Source organism: Perissodus microlepis, chromosome 17 (assembly GCF_051167445.1).
Source record: "Perissodus microlepis isolate ML-2025 ecotype Zambia chromosome 17, ASM5116744v1, whole genome shotgun sequence".
Lineage (NCBI taxonomy): Eukaryota > Metazoa > Chordata > Actinopteri > Cichliformes > Cichlidae > Perissodus > Perissodus microlepis.
In genome coordinates, this window is record NC_140477.1 from 29,460,367 (window position 1) to 29,482,454 (window position 22,088).

Below are 22,088 nucleotides of genomic sequence, written 5' to 3' on the forward strand. Positions count from 1 at the left end.
TTTTGTCAGGTCAGGCTATCCCCTGCACACAGATGCTTCTTTAATTCAGGAAAAGACGAACCACAGCAATTAAAAAGAACACAAAGAAATCTTAGATTATTTTTTATCTTATTTTGCTGTTTGATCACTGTTATAAATAAATGTTATAAATATCTCTATCTATCTATCTATCTATCTATCTATCTATCTATCTATCTATATATATATATATATATATATATATATATATATGTATGCATTATATATCGTGCTCCTTGGTGCAGACGGATTGCAACGTGATGAAAATCTGTCTGCTTTTAGACAGCAAATATTTGCAAAGCTTCGTCATTCTGTCTGAGAGTGATTGCCGTCACTCCAAGTCTAACCACGATTGTTTGGAGACAGGTTCCCTCACTACATGGCGACCTGTGCAATCTCCTTGCAAACAAAAGTGGTCACCCAGAGGTTGAGCATGCAACACCCTCAACCCCTGGGAGACATGTTGGCCACTGTTTCAGTCAGTGTCAGGCAACAAAATTAAATGCAGCCAACTTTTTCTTACAAGAATGTGGCAGTCTTATTTTTGCATTGGTGTGATTGAGCCTTAACTTGTGTTGAAGAACAGGAAAGAAACTTATAAAGGGAAAATGGTGGACAGTGGGAAGAAAGCTAAAAAACTGGACCGGCACTTTATTAAAATGGATAGTAATGATAGCTCACACCAAAGTCCTTTTAGAGGCAAAACTCACAACTTAGTCACCAGCTTGGGAAATCCTAGGCTCATTTGAGCAGTTATCCAGTTGTTAAGTGATGATGTAAGAACCCTGGGTCCAAATTACACTGTTTTTATTAAGGTTCTGTTTTTAACATGTTTTAATGCTTTTGTATCTTGTTCTATTTAATCTGCACAAAAAGTCAGTGATCACTGTCGGTCTCTATCGGTTTTTATCACACTATTCATCGACAGCATGTTTTAAAGCTCAGTTTTTAAAACTTTACGGTGTAACTACAGCCCAGCCCATGTTGCAGTATATTAATGACTAACCTTGCATTGTGAATGGATTATCTCAGTTGTTCTCCCGATTGAAGTTCAGTCCGTTTACAGCATCCTACCATGCAATTGCATTTGTCCCTAACCATCGGGAACCCTCATGTGGGTGGAAAAAACATTAGTGTTCATCCTCCAGCTTCACTGTGCTAATGTGTTTACATTATGCTAACCCTAGCTGTGGAGCTAGCAACGACGTAGCACATCATTATATACCAGCTAGTCCAACTTCAGTAACCCCACAAACGTCACTGCTGTTTAGTTTTCTGTCTGCATTTATGCCGAAAGTGATATCAGAGGTGTACATTTTAATTTTTCAGAAATCCTTCAGTCAGAACATGGAATATCATCTTTAGATGGAAAATAGCGAGCTAACTGCCTGCTAACTTCAAACTAAAACGTATCATTTTATTAAAGATTTAATTTTTAGACAGTTTATAACTCACCGTGATGCCGCAGTGTTTGTTTGACTTTGGGACCAGAAGCGGAGTTTGGATGTTGACTTAATGATGTCAGACTTAAAGACTAGATTGAGTAGTTAAGCGTCATCTAAATGAACTCTAATAATGGCGGTAACTAGGGCATGGAAACTATATAGACTCACCCATCTGTACAGTTTAGAAATTGTGACTTAAGTACAAAACAAGGTTTAAGAAACTTTTTTTAACTGAAAGTTGACTTTTTAATATCATCTTTGCCATGTAAGAATTCTCCAACAGGTATTATAATTCAGGTTTTTGTGAGTGTTTCCCTCGTATAATGAAACCATTTCTATGTTTTGCCTTCTTAGGGGTGTTTGTAATTTCTTCAGTGAAGTATTGTAATATAGCATAGACGATTGTTTTTCAGTGCATAGTTATTGCAGAATCATTGTCATGTCATGTCACGCACTCTGTCATTATCACCTTCATTTCCTGGATTAGCTTCTTGGCCATAGTTGGAACAACATTTCCAGCCTTTTCTACATCAGTGAAAGAGCCAGTGGGAGGTGAAAAATGAGCATGGTGGTTTTGTTCAGAACAGTGATAATCATATAGGATAGTCTGTGACTGTAGAGAAACAAAACATGATCAGAATGAATAAACAGCAACGTTTCAGAAGTGAGTTTACAGCTGTACAAACTTGAGGCTAAGCTCAGCCTGCACAGCAGTGATTAGTGTTAATGCTAACACTGGTATGGTAATATGTTAGAATGCGTAACTTATTCTAATAGCTTTGTTGCATTTTTAATGAGCTCCAAACAACCAGAGATTTAACATAAAGTCATTGGTTTGCACTGCTAGATCATGACTTTAAGAATCTAACTAGTGTTTTGGTTATCTTGTTTGACATCTGTTGCAATGCTTTTATTTATGTAAGAATGTTTACCTGTATGCACCCTGTTAAAGAAAAAATCTAAAATGAAGGTATTTGTTAATTAGCAGAGAATTATAGATTTTTTTTAAAAAAGTCTGTGACTCTCCAAAGTTATTATTATTCTAAGAATAGATATAATTGTATGTATTTAAATTTATTAAAATTGGCTGAAAGATATTTCATTCAAAACTGTGAGTGCAAACTTTCTTTCATGGTGGTTTAAGAGGAAGAGTCAGTTAATTACTAAATATCTAGAATACATCGTCTTAGAAACGATGATTTAGTGTTAAGAAGTCATTTCCTTGCTACCTCGAAGATATTAGCTGTCCAGTAGTTTGACATGAACTCACTGACTCTAAACCTTTTATGCAGCTACAGAAGGCATTTTAACACCATCTCCATCCAGGTAACAAGGAAATGATGTCCTTCACAGACCTTCCTGATTGGCTGCTAGCTAGCTCAAAATTTCAACCCACTACCTGAAAAGCTGTTTTTTCAAATTTTCGACTTATTAACTCAAAATTTGTTGTTATGGAAGCCTTTTTTTCCTTTCAGTGGGGGAAACGAGCTTCCACTGAGACTACATTAATGCTGACACAGTCCTGTAACATGAACTATAGCTAAAGAGCGTGGTGGCCTACAAAAGGACGCTCTTTGTGCTTCTGTGTTTAAACAGTTTGTGTTGCATTCTTCATTAATGAGTATATTGTGTTGCTCAGCAAATATCTGACAGCTGTGTCCGTATGTGTTCCTGCCTGCCTCCTGAACAAACAGCTGCAGGACTGACCAGCCACCTCCCTTCTTCTGGCGGTCAGCATTTTAGTATCTTCAAAGCTTTAATCCTCAAACTCCACAGCTTCGTGCCCTGCGCTTCTCAAAGTCCGACCATGTCCACATTGTGGCAGATAACTTTTAAAATGCTGTCCGCATATGGAAATTTATGTCCACTCTAGCATTTTCAGACCTCTTCTTCTTATTCTTCTTTTTTATTTATTTCTTTTTTGAAAAGTTGTCTGTCCACTCTCAAACTTGAAAGCAACATCAAAGCTGGGCATTACATCATGCGGAGGAGCGGGACAGCCACAGGCCGGTTACTCTGCAGAGTCTGCTGCAGAAACCTTCAATCACCTTCTGTTCTCTGGCACCACAGAGGTGGATTTGTCACTCAAAATGCTGTGCAACAGATGAGTGTGGTTCTTTTAAGAGACCCAACTGTAACGTGAGGCTTTGTGACATCGTTAATAAACAAGTGTGGGAGCGCATTTTTTAGTAACGAGAGAGACGTTGTTTCTAACTCGTCTCTTTTTACGTGCCTTGCTGATTTCACAAAACGTAACAATTTAAATGTTTTTAACTGTTTGTTTAGTTAAATTGAGGATTTTGCTATCTTTGGCATGCTTCTTCGTGTCTGGTGATGTCGCCATGGCCGACAGCTCTTTTGCTGAAGTTGGTTCAATCTGTCGAGCCCCGTCAAATTCTACTTTCAACTTCTTGTGCTTTTTTTTCGGTCAATTTCAGGTAAACATGAAAGTGTTAAAATAGCATCATCATATAAAGAGATTTATAGCAAAGGAGGCTTAGATTTGCCTTTGAATGTGGCGTAAATTGCCTTGCTGATACCTTTTGAGGTTATAAGTATCATGGCATGATACTCGATGATGAGAGGCAGGAAGGAGAATGGCTTAAACTGAGAAAAAAAAGACTTGAACTCGTAATACTGAACGTAGTTTAGGTAGTCCTGAAAACATTGCGCAGTGACCCATGATCCTCAAAAAAAAGGGAAAAAAAAAGCCTTCCAGCGATGTTACTATTTCTTCTCAAGGACGAGTTTATGGGTGCTAATGAATGGGTATTTGTGCTGTAATGTTTGTGTTTGTAGCGTGATTGACAGCTGGTTGGCCACGTCTCCTTCATCCAGGGCCTTCCCTTTTCACTGATTATTGTGTCAGTGTGTCTGCATCACACAGACACAAACACACACATGTTATGCAGACACATGAGGGGCTGGGGGTTGGGGGCAGCACCGTGGTTCTCCCATTAGGCCAAGCTGGAAAAAAACCCAACAAAACACACAAAAACAAAACAGCACCACATACGCGCTCATGCATATTGAAATGCAGGCATGTATGTGTAATATGCATCTGATTGAATGTCTTTGAGAGCATAAATATGTGTCTGTGTGTGGCCGTTTGCTTTGTGTATGTTAATGGTCAGCCTCAAGGTAAAACGCATTAGTATTCAGTGATGATGCTGGTCGTTCTAAAAAGCTCTCATGGTGCCAGTGAACTCTCCCGCTCTCTCTGTCTCTCGCTCTCTCTGGCTCCAGTTTTTCAAACATGCTATCATATTCTCCGGCCCCTGTGGATGGGTTTATAATTAAAAGTGCTCCGGCTCTTCTAATATGAGTGGTATGGCTGTGATTTAGACTACATGGCACAGACTGATCAGATAAAGCCAGAGAGTTGTGCTTCGTTGCAGCTAAGCTTATTCACACTGAGAGCGCTGATCCCCTCTCGCTTTCTCTCCGCCATGTTTTCCTCTTTAAATCTTGCTCTTGTGCTTTTCTCTTCTTTTTTTCTCTCTCTCTCTGGATGCCTTTTAGGCCTTTGCTCCTATTGGTCATCACTTTGTGTTTGGTTTTTCTTTTACACCTTTTGAGTAAACCTCCACCTCTTTTTATACCTAAATGCAGATGTAATTGTGTTACGAGCTCAGTGACGCACAGACAGTGGTTGTGGTGCATGCACACTAGGTGCATTTCAGATTTTCTGATGCTTGAGTTTCTGTCTTTTCAAGCAAAGTTCTGTGTGCAAGTGATTTTACGAGGGCATAAAAATGCTACTGGGTTATTGTTTTCAAATAAAAGACACACAAAATGAAAGTAACTAGGCATTTATTTCTTTAAAATAAGAATACAAATGAGTTCATGCAGAACCTGTTGTTAAACAAACCCCCACCCACCCCCACCCACTTCCTGTCACAGCTGATTGTAGATTCAACAAGCACACTAACTGTGTGCACACATTGCGTTTCTACTTTGGAGAGAAACTCATTTAGTTCATACAAATGTAAAAAAGGAAAAAAGTTCGAGCTTTTGCTTTTGAAATTGAGGCGTTTGAAGAAGATGGTGCTTGTAGCAAAACAGTCCTGCTTCACAGTGAAAGAATACCAGCAGACTGAGAAAAGCTTGTGCTGATGACGGTGCTGACACCAAACTTTCCAAATGCTCTCATCTTGTTTGTTATTATCAGCCTTAATGGCATTTTTCTCATCCTATGAACTGATGAATGAATGAACTCTGTCAGGAGGCGTGAGTGAAGCCTTCTTCTTAATCCATTATTCACTGATGTCATTTATAAGTACATATCATATGTTTCTGTAAGTATAATGGCTGGTGGTAGCGTGTGTGTGTGTGTGTGTGTGTGTGTGTGTGTGTGTGTGTGTGTGTGTGTGTGTGTGTGTGGCGTGTGTGTGTGTTGGGGGGCTGAGTCGGTGAGTTTGAAATGTGATTCTCTCCTTGCATCTCCTTCTCACCTTTTCATCCCTCTATCCCCCTCATCCCCTCTCTGCCCTTCTCTCCATCCTGCCATTCATGCCCCCTCTCCTCTCCTTTGCAATCTTCTCCAGCTGCCCCCACCCTCACCCTCCAACCCTGTGTGACAGACAGGGTGTCCTCACCTTGTAACGATCAGTGACATCCAATATGTTTGGCTTGGGGATCATCCCCTGTGTGTCTATTGTGCGTTGTGTTAAACGCTTTATTGATTAGCCATGAGTTAATTACGAATTACATCAAGACTGTGTGTGTGTGTGTGTGGGTGTGTGTGCAGGGGGTCTTGCACACTTCTGCAAGATCCATCCTATAGGCCTATTGGCAAGCATCTCAACATTACCAAGTTACATGAGTCACCCCCGCCCCTTTTCCCATTAACACCCATGCATTTATGACATTTCCCAGTGCCTTATAAGCACTGTAAGGCATTATTATTATTATTTATTTATCTTTGCTCTGTGATTGTGTAGTGAGAAGGGTTTGCTGCTATTTTGCACCCCGGACACTTAATTATGTGGAGTCCAGAAGTTGACACACAGCAGACCTCTGGAAGCTAATGTATTCTGGATTTAAGCTCCATCGTAAAAAAAAAAAAAAAAAAAAGGAACATGCCTGCACCTGACCTGCTCTGCTGCAGCTCTGCAACACAACCCCTCACATCTGACTTCAGCCAGTTATAATCCAGTTATAATAATAATAATAATAATAATAATAATATCTTTGCAATCTGCAACTGCCAGCACTTTTTCCAGCCTTTTTCCCCCTCCTTTTTATCCCGTGTCAGTTTCTCTTTGACATTGCCGTGTACTTTGCAAAAAGAAAAAAAAAGAAGAAGAAGGAAAAAAAGGAGCGAAAAAAAATCTTTATCAAATCCCCATTCTGAGGCTTTCAATAAGGCAGGCCATTACCTCACTGGCGCTTTTGTTCGGCCTATACAAGAGAGAACAAAATGGTTATTCAGGAGGACGCTTTAGATTTTTATTGTGGGCTCGCTATTCACAAAGAGCACCGTTATTGTATTAAAAAGAACCATCTGTGGCAGAAACAATGGCTTCAAATTATCTGTGAATACCCAGTGAACAAAATATAAAGCTTTTTCCTGCTCATTATGTGGGCTAAGCTAGGGGGTGGAAGATAGGAGAGGAGAGGCACAGACTTTGCTATAACTGACTTTTGTTGTTCTTGCTTGCATTCTTCTCCTTTTTAAATCGGCCCCCTTTTCACATTGTGTGTCGCCATAAACGGCTTTTTCTTGTTGCAGGGCTAGCGGAGAGGAGACAGCGGAGAGCTCCAGACAGACGACGGGGCTGCACGCCGGGATCTGCACGCCGACAATCGCGCACCGGCTGCCGGGTCGAAAGCGCACGGACTACCAGGTGTTGGTGGTTGGTGGCTCGGGTCGGGGGGGATACGAACGGAAAGTGCGGGCTGGGTGCCGGCGACTGGAGCTCTGCCCCGGACAGGCTGAGGCTCCATCAGCGGTGGGAGAGATAGACACGAAGGAGGCTGAGCGACATGGCAACTTGTTTAATTTCTGCCAATCAAGACGAGAGGAAGACAACTCCCTAACTGGCAGTAAGTTGGAGTGCGGCGGAGTGGAGAAGCCCTGTGCGTGTTGGTGTGTGCGTGTGCGGGTGTGTGTCAGTGTGTGTGTGTATAAAACAGTGTTGTGGAATGACACTGCCTGGAATCATGAGCTTGACTGACTGTCTGTGTTGTTGTTGGCCGGTTTGGTTTTCGTGTAGCTCAAAAATCATTTACATTTAAAAATTATTTAAATTGATTTAGCTTGATAAAAATATAAAAATACGTTCTAATTTTTTATTTTAAAAACTCACGAGTATCATAGTATTTGCTCTGAGCTGTGTTCCAAACCAACCCCGGCTTATTGTTGTTACTTACAGGCTTAATTTACGCGCCTCTGTGCTTACTGTATTCGGACCGCCATAAATTTACAGTAAATCCATGTTTACATTTTACTTAATTTCACATTTTCTTACACTGTATCTTCTTTTTTTTCATAATTCCTCGATGTCTTTTATGTTTAATGACATCAGTTCAGTTTTGCAATGTCTTTAAACTTTAGAAGCTTCACCATATAATCGAATTTATTTAATTCACTTTGACATTTTTAGTTCTGTCATTTAAAAAATCAACAGCAAATCATGTTTAAATATTTAACCTGCTTGATTATATATATATATGTGTGTGTGTGTGTGTGTGTAGAAAACAATCTCTTCCTGTATTTTGTATTATTTGCGTTATTAATTATGGTGAAGATTCTGCTTAGATTATTTCTTGTTTGCTTCTTTAGCCCTTGTGGCAAAAAAACAAAAAACAAGTTTATTTCAGCTAAAACAACAAATGGGGTTTTTATTTTGTTTCACTGTAACGGGAGTGAATCCCTTCATAGATTTTGCCATGTGTTGCATTTGAAAATTGTCACCGGTAAACTCTGATCATTGAGATCCTCTGTAGAAGGACTCTGACAGGAGATACTTGAATCATTTTCCACTCATACTTGTTGTTTTTAAAAATACTCTTGCAGAGATTACATCACCTAAATTGGTGCAGCCACATAAACAGTATTTTTAGTGTCACAGCTCGCTGCGCGTTTGCAGTTTTTCACCCCAAACCTGGTGAATATACCATGGGGGCTTACAAGTGGTCCGAGGGAGCCGCCCCACTGGTTTCTCCCTTTTTTTTTTTTTCTTCGTCTTCTCTTTTTTTTTTTTTTTTTTTTTTTGTTAAACAAATTCAGGATGATTGCGGATGCATGGGGCCATTCCCGACTGGCTGGGGCCTGCTTTCAGAGAACCGCAGAGCCCCGCTGTTCCTTTATTATCATAAGCAGATTAGAGGTAGGGGGAACACACTCAGATGCAGATAGCAGCCGAGCGGCCCATTTCAACCTTGCATTAGAATGGACCGAGCTGCATGTGTCGCCTCTTGCAGCCTTTTAAGCACAAGATGAATCTTATGTAAGGTTGCCGGGGGCCGGCATAATGAGTGCACGAGGGAAGGGGTGGGTGCGTGGGGGATCCGCTCCTCTATTTATTATCAATGATTAAAAACAAAAACAACAGAAAATCGTCATAATAAGGCCCGATATGTTGACTTTCAGTTTGGATTTGGACACCACGCAGGTGTCTGGACTTCATCTCTCTTTAATTATCGTGACTCTCTGGCTTAGCGATCCAGGCCAGATGTGTGACAGGTGACTCGGGTTTTTCGGAGCTTTTTTATTACAATATATTTATTATATATTTTTTGTCTAAGGGCGGTTTTTGTGATAAAAAAAATACTGATGTTTTTAGACTCTTCTTCTTTTTTAAGCATTTCCTAGGCGTTGAACTGAACTTCTAACTCATCCTCTACTCCCCTCAAGTTTTGCAGTCGCGTGTAGGTCCCGTGTTCTCCACTAGGCGGCACTGGTGTCACGCAGCACAGAGGCTTTGGGCACCTCAAATGCAGTTTGAGCGGGGGGGAGAAAGAACTAAAACAAGTGAAACTAACACTTCCAGCACAGACCCCTCCCCACAACAAAAACTTTTTTTCCTCCCAGAGACTCTAAAGCCTGATAGTTTCGCACTCTACGGCGTGTGTTTCCCTACACGGTAATCTCGGCCTGCTTCGGTTTGATCCGGCCTGAGGTGAAGCAAGTTGAGGCCGCTCTTTCCTCTCTCTCTCTCTCTCTCTCTCTCTCTCCCCCCCCCCCCCCTCTCCCTCTCACACACACACATACACACTTTATTTGGCTGACACGCTCGTTCGGGCTCACTGAATGAGCTGCGCCTTTTGTGCAAACACACTTTATCTTAAAATATTCCTCACCTTTATTTCTCCCCCTCCTCGCGTCCCCCGGTAAGGCCTTACTTCACCCTCTCTCTCTCTCGCTCTCTCTTACACACACACTACAAAGCCCTAACAACAACAGCAGCACTCGCAGTGGAAGTGACGTGGAGTAGGGTCTTTGTCCGGACAGATGTAGCGACAACATCCCAAACAAAAAAGCGCTTATTTGTGCTGAGATGAGCCCGTCTGCCTTCTGTGTGTTGGCATTCAACTTCACTAAAAGGGACAAAAAGGGGGGGAAACATCTTGGATTACCTTTCCTCTTTTCAACGCTAAAAACCAGCTCATAACCCCCCAGCCCTCCCTCCTTCATACGCACACACGCTCACAAACACACACGCACACACACACTCAGACACACAGTCATTCGATGCTTTGAGTTAACAAAGTTTATTTAAGTGTTGTTGTGCTTTTGTTCTGATGGATGTGGGTGGTGGTGTTGGTGGGCGATTGTTGTAAGCGGAGGGGAATGAGTGACTTTTCTATTTTGGGGACGAGGGTTAGCTCCCGCAGGCTGTGGCTTGTGTCGGAAACAAAACGCTGTCTCCACCTTTAGGGACAAATGATGCTGAACATGTTTGATAGTTGCGCATGTGCGTTTGACTCCCAGCTGTGGATTTGTTGTTAGAAGTAAAGTCTACAGGCTCTAAAAATCATTTCCTGAACGTTTATACTGTCGTTTATTTTTTTTAGTTTTTTATCCAACTTTAACTTTCTGTGTGGGTCTAAAAGTTTGCAAGCAGCCACTTTCTCGCTTCTGCATCACGCTCTCTCTCAGTATGAAGTGTGGAAATAATCATCAAGTGCTCCCATTAACATGTTCCCACAGAAAAATCCCCATCAGCCTGGAAATAGTAAATATGTACTTGGTATTGGCTCATATGGGCACCCTGTGTATGTGTGTGTGGCTCTCTCTGTGTGTGTCTGGGGCAGGCAGACTCCGCCCCTTTATGCTAATTAAGGTCTCCCATTGGCGTGTCGCTGGGAAAAAGGCCGGCTCTGATTGGCCGAGTCGAACCCATTTATACGCTGACAGCCCCCGGTCGCATGAATGGTTGTCTATTAACTTGTTTCACAAACTATCCGGAGTTGTCACGGCTCGGCTCGGGCGGACAGAGGCGAAAAAGTGCGGGTTTGTTGACGCTCGTTTTCGGAGAAGCGACGGGAGAAGTTTTGTGGACACAACATTAGCGGGGAGCTGTTTTGGAAGAAGGCTCTCTCTCTGCGCGCTGAGAGGGAGAGAGAGAGGAAAAGAGAACGAGTGTCTGTGTGTGTGCGTGAGCCTGTGTGTGCGTGTCTCTGTGTGTGTGCTTGTGTGTGTGTATATGCGTGTGTGTGTGTGTGTGTGTGTGGAGAGAAGCGGCTTGATGCTTGTTGTTTTTGTCCAGAGAAAAGTTGCATAGAGAAATCCCGGCAGGTAACTTTTCGCTGCAGCCCTGCTCGCTCCTCACTGTCCGCTCCTCTGGCTGCTGGAGTTTTTCTCTTGGCTTCTTTGTTTTTTAACATTTTTTTTTTCTGGGATTCAACTTTTTTGAAATTAAAAATCTGTTCCCGATGTATAACATGATGGAGACTGAACTGAAGCCCCCAGCTCCCCAGACCAACACGGGGGGCACGGGCAACACCAACACGTCCGGCACTGGCAACAACCAGAAAAACAGCCCCGAGCGGGTCAAGAGACCCATGAACGCCTTCATGGTGTGGTCCCGGGGACAGAGGAGGAAGATGGCGCAAGAAAACCCCAAAATGCACAACTCGGAGATAAGTAAGAGGCTGGGTGCAGAGTGGAAACTCCTGTCGGAGAGCGAGAAAAGACCTTTCATCGACGAAGCCAAGAGACTGCGGGCCCTGCACATGAAGGAGCACCCGGATTACAAATACCGGCCCCGGCGGAAAACCAAGACCCTCATGAAGAAGGACAAGTACACCTTGCCCGGTGGGCTGCTGGCTCCGGGAGGCAACGGGATGGGGACCGGGGTCGGTGTCGGGGCCGGGCTGGGCGGCGGAGTGAACCAGCGCATGGACAGCTACGCCGCGCACATGAACGGCTGGACCAACGGGGGCTACGGCATGATGCAGGACCAGCTGGGTTACCAGCACCCGGGGCTGAACGCGCACAACCCGAGCCAGATGCAGTCCATGCACCGCTACGACATGAGCGCCCTGCAGTACAACTCCATGACCAGCTCCCAGAGCTATATGAACGGCTCCCCGACATACTCCATGTCCTATTCCCAGCAAACCACGCCGGGGATGACCGCCCTGGGCTCCATGGGGCCCTCCTCGGTGGTGAAGTCCGAGTCCAGCAGCTCCAGCCCGCCCGTCGTCACCTCGTCATCCCACCGGGCCGCCCCGGGCTGCCAAAGCGGGGATCTGAGAGACATGATCAGCATGTACCTGCCCGGGGCGGAGGTCAGCGAACCGACCGCCCAGACCAGGCTACACATGTCCGGGCACTACCAGAGCGCCGTGCCCGGGACGACGATCAACGGCACGCTGCCGTTAACACACATGTAAGAGACATGAAAGCAAGAAAGAAAAGGAGAGAGAGAGAGAAAGAACTTTTATAAGAGAAACTGTGGACTACTTAACGTTGGACTATTTTTGTACAGAAAAATTTCGGGGTGGGAAAAGTTGTATAGAAGTCTCCAAGAAAAAGAAAAAAGGGACACACGACTCTTTTTATTTTGTCTTTTTTTGTCTCACATTTTATTCTAAGGAAGCTCTAGAGGAACGGTAGGAGATCCCCCACCACCGCCACAGCCACCATCCCCACCCCCTTTCACTGACGGATGAAGTTTGGAAGACTTTAGAAAGTGGGAGTCGCAATCAAAAAAATGTTTTATTATTGCAATCACCCTTTTGTACAGTATTTATCAAAGAAACATTACAATCAGACGAAAATTGTTTGTTAAACTGCAAAAGGTTGCATATTTCTTTTTCTATTTCTCTTTTTTTTTCTTCGATTTGTTTCATTTTTCCTGTTTTATATAAAGCAACGCCAGTTCTGCAGATAAAAATATTAAAAAAACAAAAAAAGTGAAAGATAGCAGAGCTGAAATTCTTATGGGAGCTCATTTAACACTTCACAACACTGGAAAGAAAAAGGGGACATGAAACGAAGCAGGTAAAACTGCTCTTTTTGTTGTTGTTGTTGTTGTTGTTTTCATTTTTAAAGGCAGCATTACTAAACATTTTATTTCTTGGAAAAAAAATATATATATTAAAAAAACGACGCCTTTTTTGTTTTTCCTCTCAATGCAGCTTAAAATATAGGTTCTTAATTTATATTTCCGTCTCCCACTTTTCATCTGTTAGAGGTATATGACGCTTGTACTTTTTATTTTTTATTTTCTAATTGATTTGTACAATTTCTGTATATTTCCTGTGATATTTTAAGTTTTTATTTCAAGAAGAAGAAAAATTGTTTTGGGTTTTTTTTTTTCATTCCCGTAGTTGTATTTTAAGAATTGTGGCCTGTACGCAGAACAGCCAACCACTCCATGTATATATACTGGAACTAATACCATCCTTATAACAGTTACAATTTCAGCTGAGTATATATTTTTTTTTTCAATATGCAGTTTGAAATGAATAAATTTTGGAAATTTGGATACTTGAAATTGTTTGAGTTTTGATTTGATTCATCACTGGGTTTTCTTTATCTTGTTGTAGTTGTTGTGTGCCAGGCAGTCATCACATGTTAAGTTGTCATCTGTCTTCTTCGTCTTCTTTTAAATGTGTACTGTAAATTCTAGTATTCTTAGTATTCTACTAAGTGCTTATAGAGTACAGCTTTGGGGCGACATGCCTCCTTTAAAGTCCACAAATAACTGCGTCGTGGTTAACCACGTTTCTATTTTCTAGTTCCTGCGGATGGCCACATCAAGCCCAAAGTTTGTTGCCTGTTTCCTAAAAAGTGGGGGGAAGATTTTTCCATCAAAATACCCATCATCCCCAGGTATAGACTGTCATTTCTCCTCTTTTATAATTATTGCTATTAAGAGCCGGTTTACGGTTTGATATTTTTTCTTTCTCTTTTTAAAAATTTAATATACAAATACATTTTTTCCCTTTCTTTCTTTTGTTCTTCTTGGATTACTGGGCTTTCTTTTGTAAGGCTGATAGATGACTGATCATGCAGGAGCGCTAATGCCAGGCGCAGATCTGATTCCAGGTTATTTTAGATTAGAGAAGAGAATGTGTGTCATCCGTGGGTTTTTATTGTCTGCTGACACCGTGTTGCAGTGTTTTTTGTGTTTGTTAAGGAGTATTTTCAGCAGCTTAAACCTTTGAGTTCAGGCTTTATTTCCTCTCGTTCATTGAGTTTATCCAATAATAATGATAATACTAATGATAATAATAATAACAGCAACAATAATATCTGTTAGTTTTGGAAGCTTTCTCTGTGTTTCTCTCACTCCTTTCAAAACACGGAGCTGGCTTATCAGGCTGAAATAGACCAATTAGGTGGAAATTGAAGGTGGAGCCCTCTTGAAGGGAGCCTGGCCGGGATGCTTTTTCCTCGGCCGTGTAATAGCTCCACGCCGATACTCGAGTGTGGTCATTTTAATTTAATGTTTAATCAAATGGGCCCTGCTGTTTCCCGTTAACCCCGCTTCTCATGGTTCAAGCTCTCCGGTGACTTGCTGCACACCACCACCACCATCCACCCTTATCCACCCTCATCCACCCTCTGCCTTAATAAACAAAAACAAAAAACAAAATAACAAACGCATACAGAACAGACTCCAAAATAATCCACCCATGCACCTTTCTGCCAACCAGGCGGATTCCCCCCAATCATAATAATAATAATAATGATGATCCTTATGATGAGCTAACAGCTCGCCCTGAATTTAACTAACGGTTTTAAATCTGTGGGGGGAGAGTGTGTATGTGTCTGTGTGTGTGCGCGCGCGCGCATTGGGCCGTTGTGTCTTGCAGGCTGTGTCCCGGGGGAGCGGCAGATGAAGAGGCCCCTCGGTATTCATCCGTCCATCCGTCTCCATCTCCCTCCCTCCCTCTCTCGCTTCCTCCTAATCGGACCTTTCGCAGGTCAGGGGATCGTTGGGAGTCCCATTAATTATTGATGTAAACAGTTGAATCGGTTGTAATAGCCGAGAGCGCTGGTGATAAACAATTTGTTTTATTAATTTATTTATTCCTGCTTAAAAAAAGAAAAAAAAAAGCAGACGCGTAAAAATCTCCCGTTATGTTTCCAGGAGCGCCGTGGGCCCCTGCAGGCCCACAGGGCCCCGCAAAATGATCATTTTTTTTCCCGGCTGAGCGTGGCACCTTTGATGTGATGGAGGGGAAAAACCTTTAAAAGGCAAAGAACACCAAACATGCTCGATGGGCAACTTATATTTTCCGTGGCGTGTCATAAGACCTGTGGCTGACTGGTAAAGACTTCCATGTGGACACAGGATGCTTGACTTGAGGCCGTGGGCAGCTTTTATTATATTATTATATTAATGCTCCTATTTTCTATTACTGCCCCACCTACCCAGCCACTTTTTTTTTGTTTGTAACCCTTCTGTAAATGGTTTGCTCTCTGTGTGAGCAAGGCAGTCACAAACTAGGACACTGTGAATGTTCACTCGGAAAACACTGATATCGCGCTATCTAGGTAGAAAAATATTAGCCCCGCATTTAACCCCGCGTGCTTTCCAAAATCTGAGCTGGTCAGAGAGGCTCTGAGCTCCAAGCCCGGCGTTCCTGTTCAAACAGCACAGCTGATAGCGGGAATTAAGTGGCCTGCCTAAAACGTTACACCCCACATGTGGTGTTATTAGTCCACGGGGACGCCTTGAACGCGTCTCAGTGTTCAGATGTATGTTTGCTGCACTTTACGCAGTCAGGTGTGTTTTGTTTGGCCCGTGTAGGTTGAAGCTGGGAGGCCCGGTTGAGGTGTTCCCCTTCATCCTTTCGTTCACCCATCTACTCCCCCATCCGACCGTTCATCCATCCACCCACCCATCCTTCTGTTCCTCGCGTGCAGAGTCTGGCTGCCCCAGCTCGAGGATATTTGGCCTGCAACAGGTGGTAAGCGCGCGCCTCCTGTTTTTTTTTACGCCTCGGGTTAAAAAAAAAAAAAGAAAGAAAAGAAAAGCAATAAGCTCTCAGATGTTATCTGTGATAACCTGGTGTGCGTCTGTGCCCATATCGCGATATTGACGTGTTCCGTTACAAAGGTGTTTCTATTAAATGCAATTAAAAATATGTAAATTAATGACTGTAAAAAATAAAAACTAAAAGCAGCGCAGCTTCTAACAGGACATCAAAGTGGAGCCGAGCAGTTTGAAACCGGCGTGTGTAAACGCTGTGAAGTGAGCTCAGATTAAACTGGCTCAGCGAGGCCTGCTGGAATTTCAATGTAAATAAATGAAGAAACGGTGGATCGAGTCAGACGTGTCATTTATGCTGGACAAAATCCAAATCCCGTGTTTGTTGTTCAGATTATATTATTATTTATTATTTAATTAGGTCAAATGACCTACCTACCAAACGCGCGTGCACACACGCAAACACAACGAGCCTATAGTGGCCTGTAATCCCACGAGAGCCACTTTCCCTTTTCACCATCACGCAAATAATAAGGGGGGGGGGGGGGGGGCGCTGACGTCACCCGCACATGAAGCGTCTATCTCCGTTTTCATAAAATCACTGTATGATTTTTTTTCTTGCAGGTTTTTTACAACATAAAAACTCTACCAAGTGTACACGCGCTGGCTTTGAAACCAAACCGTTATTATTATTATATAGTTAATAATAATTATTCTTATTTTTATTGTTATTGTTATTATTTTAACAAAAGGCAGACACAAGACTAAATGGGAAACATGTTTAGTAATAAACGAGCTGTGATGAGACAAAACAAACAGCCATGGATCTGTGTGTGTTTTTATCATTTTGTCCGTCTGTGTAACTGACGCCATGTTTAAATGTCGGTCACAGCACGATCACGGTTCCCTAAATAAGGGGGAACCCGGCCATCCCCTTGTTCTCGGGCCGGGTCCGGGGTACGTGAAAAAAAATTGGACCGCTTCTATAAATAATCCCAAACGCCCTGTTTAGATCCTTCCTCTCGTGTCGCGTCGTTATTCTGCATCCCTCAAGTCTTTTTGTTTTTTAAGGCTGCCTGACATCTCTGCCTGCATCACAGCGCAGAGAAGAGTTGAATAGCAAAACTGTCAGAGCAGAGAGCTGTCGTGTGTTTCAGCTGCCCGTGTGTGTGTGTGTGTGTGTGTGGAGCGCAGAGGGACTGAATGGCAGCCAGTAGCCTGCTGATCCAGCGCAGGTGCAGGGGTTCTCTCTCTCTCTCTCTCTCTCCCGCTACTGCAGTGAATAGGACCACACACTGACACAGACCAGCATGCCATCAGCCTCGCGCTGCTCTCGGCCTGCATTCTCAGAGGCTCGAGACCTCTGCGACAGCCCCCACCCACCACCACCACCCCTCACTCCCTCTCCCACCACTTCTCCCCCTCCTCCCCCACCCCCGTCACTCTCGTAGCTCCAGCTCCCGTTTATCATCTCCGCTCATTGATGCTGACAGCTTTATAGAGCGCCATCATTAAGGACATGCACAGTTTGAAGGGGGATCACGACTCTTTAGTAAAAAGCAAAGAAAAAATCCCCACAACCAAAACACCAGTGTCTCTGTTTCACCGTGCGGTGCCTCAGGTGTCCGCGTTTTGTTTTTTTCGTGTCCTCCATCGGCCGTGAACGCGCACGTACAAAACTTTGGAATTCACTCCCGTTTGCAGTAACATTAAAGTTGCTTGATTGTTGTTGTTGTTTTTGGGGTTTTTTTGCTTTACTTTCTATTGTGCCTAAACTCTTTTTTAAATATCCATCACTAACTGCATGTCATTACGAAATCTGCGTTCTGTGTTCCCGAATGACACTTGTAAAACTCGTGTTTCACACCCACGTGGTTGCATAAACGTGATGTAGCCTACTCCTGCACTCTACTTACTTTGTTACTTTTTTAAGGCCTTTTAGAAATTAGCGCTGCAGGCCTCGCTTAAAGGCCTCCCGGGCTTCCTGAACCTCAGTGGAACATAATGTAAGGGCTGCAGATCGAATGAATTTTCTTGATTAAAGCTGATCATGGAACTGATCATATACGCCTCATTTTGCTTCTTGTATAAAAACTGAAGCCAGGAGAAAGAAGGCTGGGAGAGGGATGGATACAGAGGGATGTGAATATTTTTTTCCCCTCTGGCTAAAACAACATAAGGCCTGGCGCAGGTTGCTGTAGCCTGGTAGGAAACCTTTCTTGCGATGCGCTAAAACGGACCCGAGCTTTGCCACAAAAACGAGTAGAGTCGATAAATTAGAGGGCTCATTAGAGGAAACAAATCTTTACTGTTCACGGGCCACTTACAATATATTTGAATATATATATCTATATATATCTATATATATATCTATATATATATATATATAGATAGATAGATAGATAGATAGATAGATAGATAGATAGATAGATAGATAGATAGATAGATAGATAGATAGATATGGATAATCGAATCGAATTTAATAATTAAGGATAACTTAATTAATTATTTTAATCTTTGTTTCCTTGCATGCCGGTTTAATGTAGCTCTACTTTCAGTCTTCATTTCTGTCATACACTCATTAAAAAATCTAGAAATAAAAAACACACACACACATACAAAATGCAAGTATCAAAATGCACATTGTCTTATAAGTAATTCGAGTTAATACAGCCATAATGACAGTATAACGGCATGCTAATTGGCCTTTTCCCTTCACAACAATGCTACCAGATCAGCATCTCTTTATTATTTAATAACGTCAAACGCTTGGCTGGCTGTGCTGGCTGCTGAGCCTGCTGGCTGCTGTTGGGGAGAGGACAATGCAGCTCCAATTCAGGAGTTTCACTCAAGAGCTATACGATCGCTAAAAAGAAAAAGAAAAAGAAAGGAAAAAAATCAAAGCGATTAGAGGAAAGCCAGAGATTACGCACTGCTAGTGATGCTGGCGGTGCGCAAAGGTGTCTTAATCAAACCAGTGTCGCGCATATTTATGCTTTTTTGTCTCTTTAGAGCAACAGGTGACCGGTGTGAGGTCCGTTCCTGCAGTTACAAGTGAAAATCGGTCCTTTGTTGTCCGGAAATTAGGAGACCGGTGAGGGCGGGGTGAGCGTGCACTAAAGCATCCTCTACATATACTAGTTTGTCGGGAAAGTCCACCCAATTTCCGATTAGAAATAAAGAGTGGACATCGGAAGTGATTCAAAGGCAGAAAGGTAGTAACTCAGTCAATAATCTCAATTAAAATATTTTTTTCTGTAGATTTTATAAAACAGAGCGACAATTTCCCGACTCCCACAGCATGTCGTTTGTCTCGAACAACGTGAGCGGGTTTCTAGGCTGACTGCCACCCCAAGGCCGGCTCAGGCAACTCAAGGAGACCCGGGGGGGAGGGGGAAAGGAGAGGGAAAGTGGACGGGTGGGGTGTTCTGCTGAGACACAGAAAGGGCCGATCTGTGCTGCAGTGACTGGCTTTTTCTTTCATTATAACCCACCACACCCACCCACCGACCGCCACCACCACCCCCCGGTGAAAGTTTCGATCCACTTGGCTGAGGTGTCGTACTTTTGATTTTCGACAGCGTCACTTTTCGAATTAGGGCGAATTTGAAACCGAGGTCTCGATTTCTTTGCTCCCAGAGTCAGTCTTTGGATACATTTAGTGTTCGTTAGTCTACACAGCCGAGAGCATCACCGAAGCTCTCAAGCCCTTTATTCATGTTCCACATGGAGAAAACCGATGTTTTTAAAGCATTTCTTTCTTTTTTCTTTTTTTTCGGCACTCTTCATTTTCCAAACTGTTAAAAGTCAAACAATAAAATACCGATTGCACAGGAAACACGTGGCAGACAAATTTTGATTGATTTGAATTTCTGCACCAGATTTGCGCGCATGAAGCCAAAGATGAGTGTGACAGCGACATATTGTTTCATGTTAGAATGAGTGTAGCTGACAGGTTTACTGTCAGGAGTCTGTTTCTGTCGGGGCACCATAGCTGGAGGTGGTTTGCAGGCATTCGGAGACTCTTTGATAGAGAAGGCTGTTGAGCTGATGGGACTGAATCATCATTAACAAGCCAACAGACACAGGAACCCCCACCACCACCACCCTCCCTCCTCTGGTCTCATTTCCCAGCATAGACACTAACCTCTTTCACTCTGTCATCAGCCCGACTCTCTCCCTCTCTCTCCACCGAGTCCAGCACAACAGCACAGTCCATTGTTCCCGGGCACCCCTCCCTCTGCCTGGCCCCCCGACCCAACTGTTGACCAACAACTACACTCGCACATTAAATCGGAGGGGGGCGGCGGGTGCTGTCCTATTTTAGAATATGACACATCTAGAAATGCATGCTGAGAAAAAAAGTGGGGCTAAATGGGTGAAAAGGTGTGGTTTTAGTGTTTTAGTACAGCAGAAAGTCCGGCCAAATGATACTAAAGAGCATACACCAATTATGAAGACCGTTCTAGAACAGATAAAATATATTTAAAACAGTCTGATATTCTGCAGACTGGTCCAACGCAGTTAGCTCATCTGGTCTAAAAAAAAAAAGTTGCTTTTCAAAATAAAAGCATAGACGCACCCCCTTAAAAAAAGAAAAAACTCTAGCCTTTTTGTTTTTCTCAAACTGAGATTTTTACCTATTTCTTTTTTGCTTATTTATGGATTATAAAAAGTTCGTAAATGATAAATGTTAAAGCAGGCTTCAGTCTTTTCAAACCCAAGAAGAATCATACATCAAACCTGGATAATATCCAAACAGTACAGACAGAAAAAACACGAGAAATCTGATCACTTTTTCCAAACCCAAACAAGTGAAACAGGCTTGATCATGTCTGTTTATAGTGTTTGAATGGATGTTTCTAAACTGGGCCACCTTTTAGTAGTGTATCTACAGTTTTAACAACATTGTTATACACTTTAAACAAAATATACAACTTTTACCACCCAGTGCTACTAATATTTAATTAAACCAGTGTAATTTCAGAGGGATTCTGCTGTCATTGTTGTGGAGATTGTGGCACATGTCATCAGTCAACACTGGTTTTCATTTTTAAGGAATACTTAGAAGAAAATGTGTTCATGTGGGGTTTATAAGGTTAGACTTGTATTACAACATGTCACAGAGATGGTGCAGTTCCTGAAAGCCTGCTGAGATATCAGCACGACACTTTCCTCTGCTACAAGCGCAGTGTATACATACACATAGGGTCCGCTTCTGTCTTCCCTCACTTTCCCCTTATTTTCTCTGGTCTCTAACTATCAGATAAAGGCTGAAAACATCCTCCATGTGTCATTTGCCAAATGGTTTTATGGTTTGGGCCTCAGCAGCAGCAGGCGCATTTTGATTTGCGGCGATACTGTTTTGATAACTCGTGTCGACACGCAGATCACTTTCTGTCACGTAGAAATGCCATAACTCTTCCAGTATTGAATTATTTATCTGACCTTCACTTTGTTTACTTACATTGTATTCTGCATCCTTAGCGAGTTTAAACATTTTGCATTGAAGCAAGGAACTAGAGAAGCTACAAATGTGCTGGTTCAAACTGACTGAAATTTGTCAGACAGTTCAGAGTTCAGGGAATTTATGACTCTTTATTTGGCCCAAAACAAAATCCTACTAGTGTTTTCTCCCCCTTTTTTTCAAGAATTGAAAACATAGAGTCTTAAAGGAAGGCGAACACGGCGTGGCATGGAGCCTTCCCTCTTTAAAATTTCTGCATTTACTCAGCTCCAAGCGAGAGCAATTTCCTTTTATTATGCGTAAAATCTGGCTCGCTGGACGATGGTGCGGACTGTAGTGTAGATTTCGATTGATTGCATCAGTCACTATCAGGCTATTCTGGAGCTGGTGACTCTGAGGTCTCCCTCTCTTCGTCTCTCTGACAGAAGCTGTTGTTGAATGGAAGAGTGGCCTCTTTCAGTGTGGGTGTCCCCTCAGGGCCAACTGGGAGAGATAATCAGACAGGACAGTTACAGACAGACGGACGGATGGACGGATGGGCAAGCAGATGCAGTAGACTGAAGTTGTTTCTCTCAGACTCACAAGAATTTGAGACTGGGGGTTGTAATGGTGGGCGGGGTTATTATTTTCTACACGTTAAATGTTTCAGATGGTGTTTTAATTCGCTGTTTTCATTCTTCTACCTTTAAAAGTCACTCAGCGAGGTCTGAAATCCCGTCTGCAGATCTGTAGTGGATATGCAGCAAAATCTTCTGTTTTATC

At 42.8% G+C, this 22,088-nt stretch overlaps 2 protein-coding genes across 3 annotated transcripts in view; both read left to right on the forward strand.

Annotated features, from left to right (window-relative positions):
* Positions 1–22,088, forward strand: part of LOC146369841 (uncharacterized) — a 98,213-nt gene that overhangs the window by 44,496 nt on the left and 31,629 nt on the right. The window contains exons 2-3 of one of the 2 annotated variants that reach the window (XM_084909518.1): positions 7,198–7,511; positions 13,659–13,752. In XM_084909518.1, the coding sequence (XP_084765644.1) occupies positions 7,198–7,511; positions 13,659–13,752 (408 nt within the window). The remainder of the gene's footprint in view (positions 1–7,197; positions 7,512–13,658; positions 13,753–22,088) is intronic. The other variant, XM_084909519.1, reaches the window with a different exon arrangement.
* sox2 (SRY-box transcription factor 2) lies at positions 9,731–13,403 on the forward strand. Its single transcript, XM_084909517.1, has one exon. The coding sequence runs from the start codon at positions 11,346–11,348 to the stop codon at positions 12,306–12,308; it is 963 nt and encodes a 320-aa protein (XP_084765643.1). The 5' UTR covers positions 9,731–11,345; the 3' UTR covers positions 12,309–13,403.

Coding starts and splice junctions, on each gene's coding strand:
- sox2 (XM_084909517.1), top strand. CDS start 11,346: ATGTATAACATGATGGAGACTGAACTGAAGCCCCCAGCTCCCCAGACC.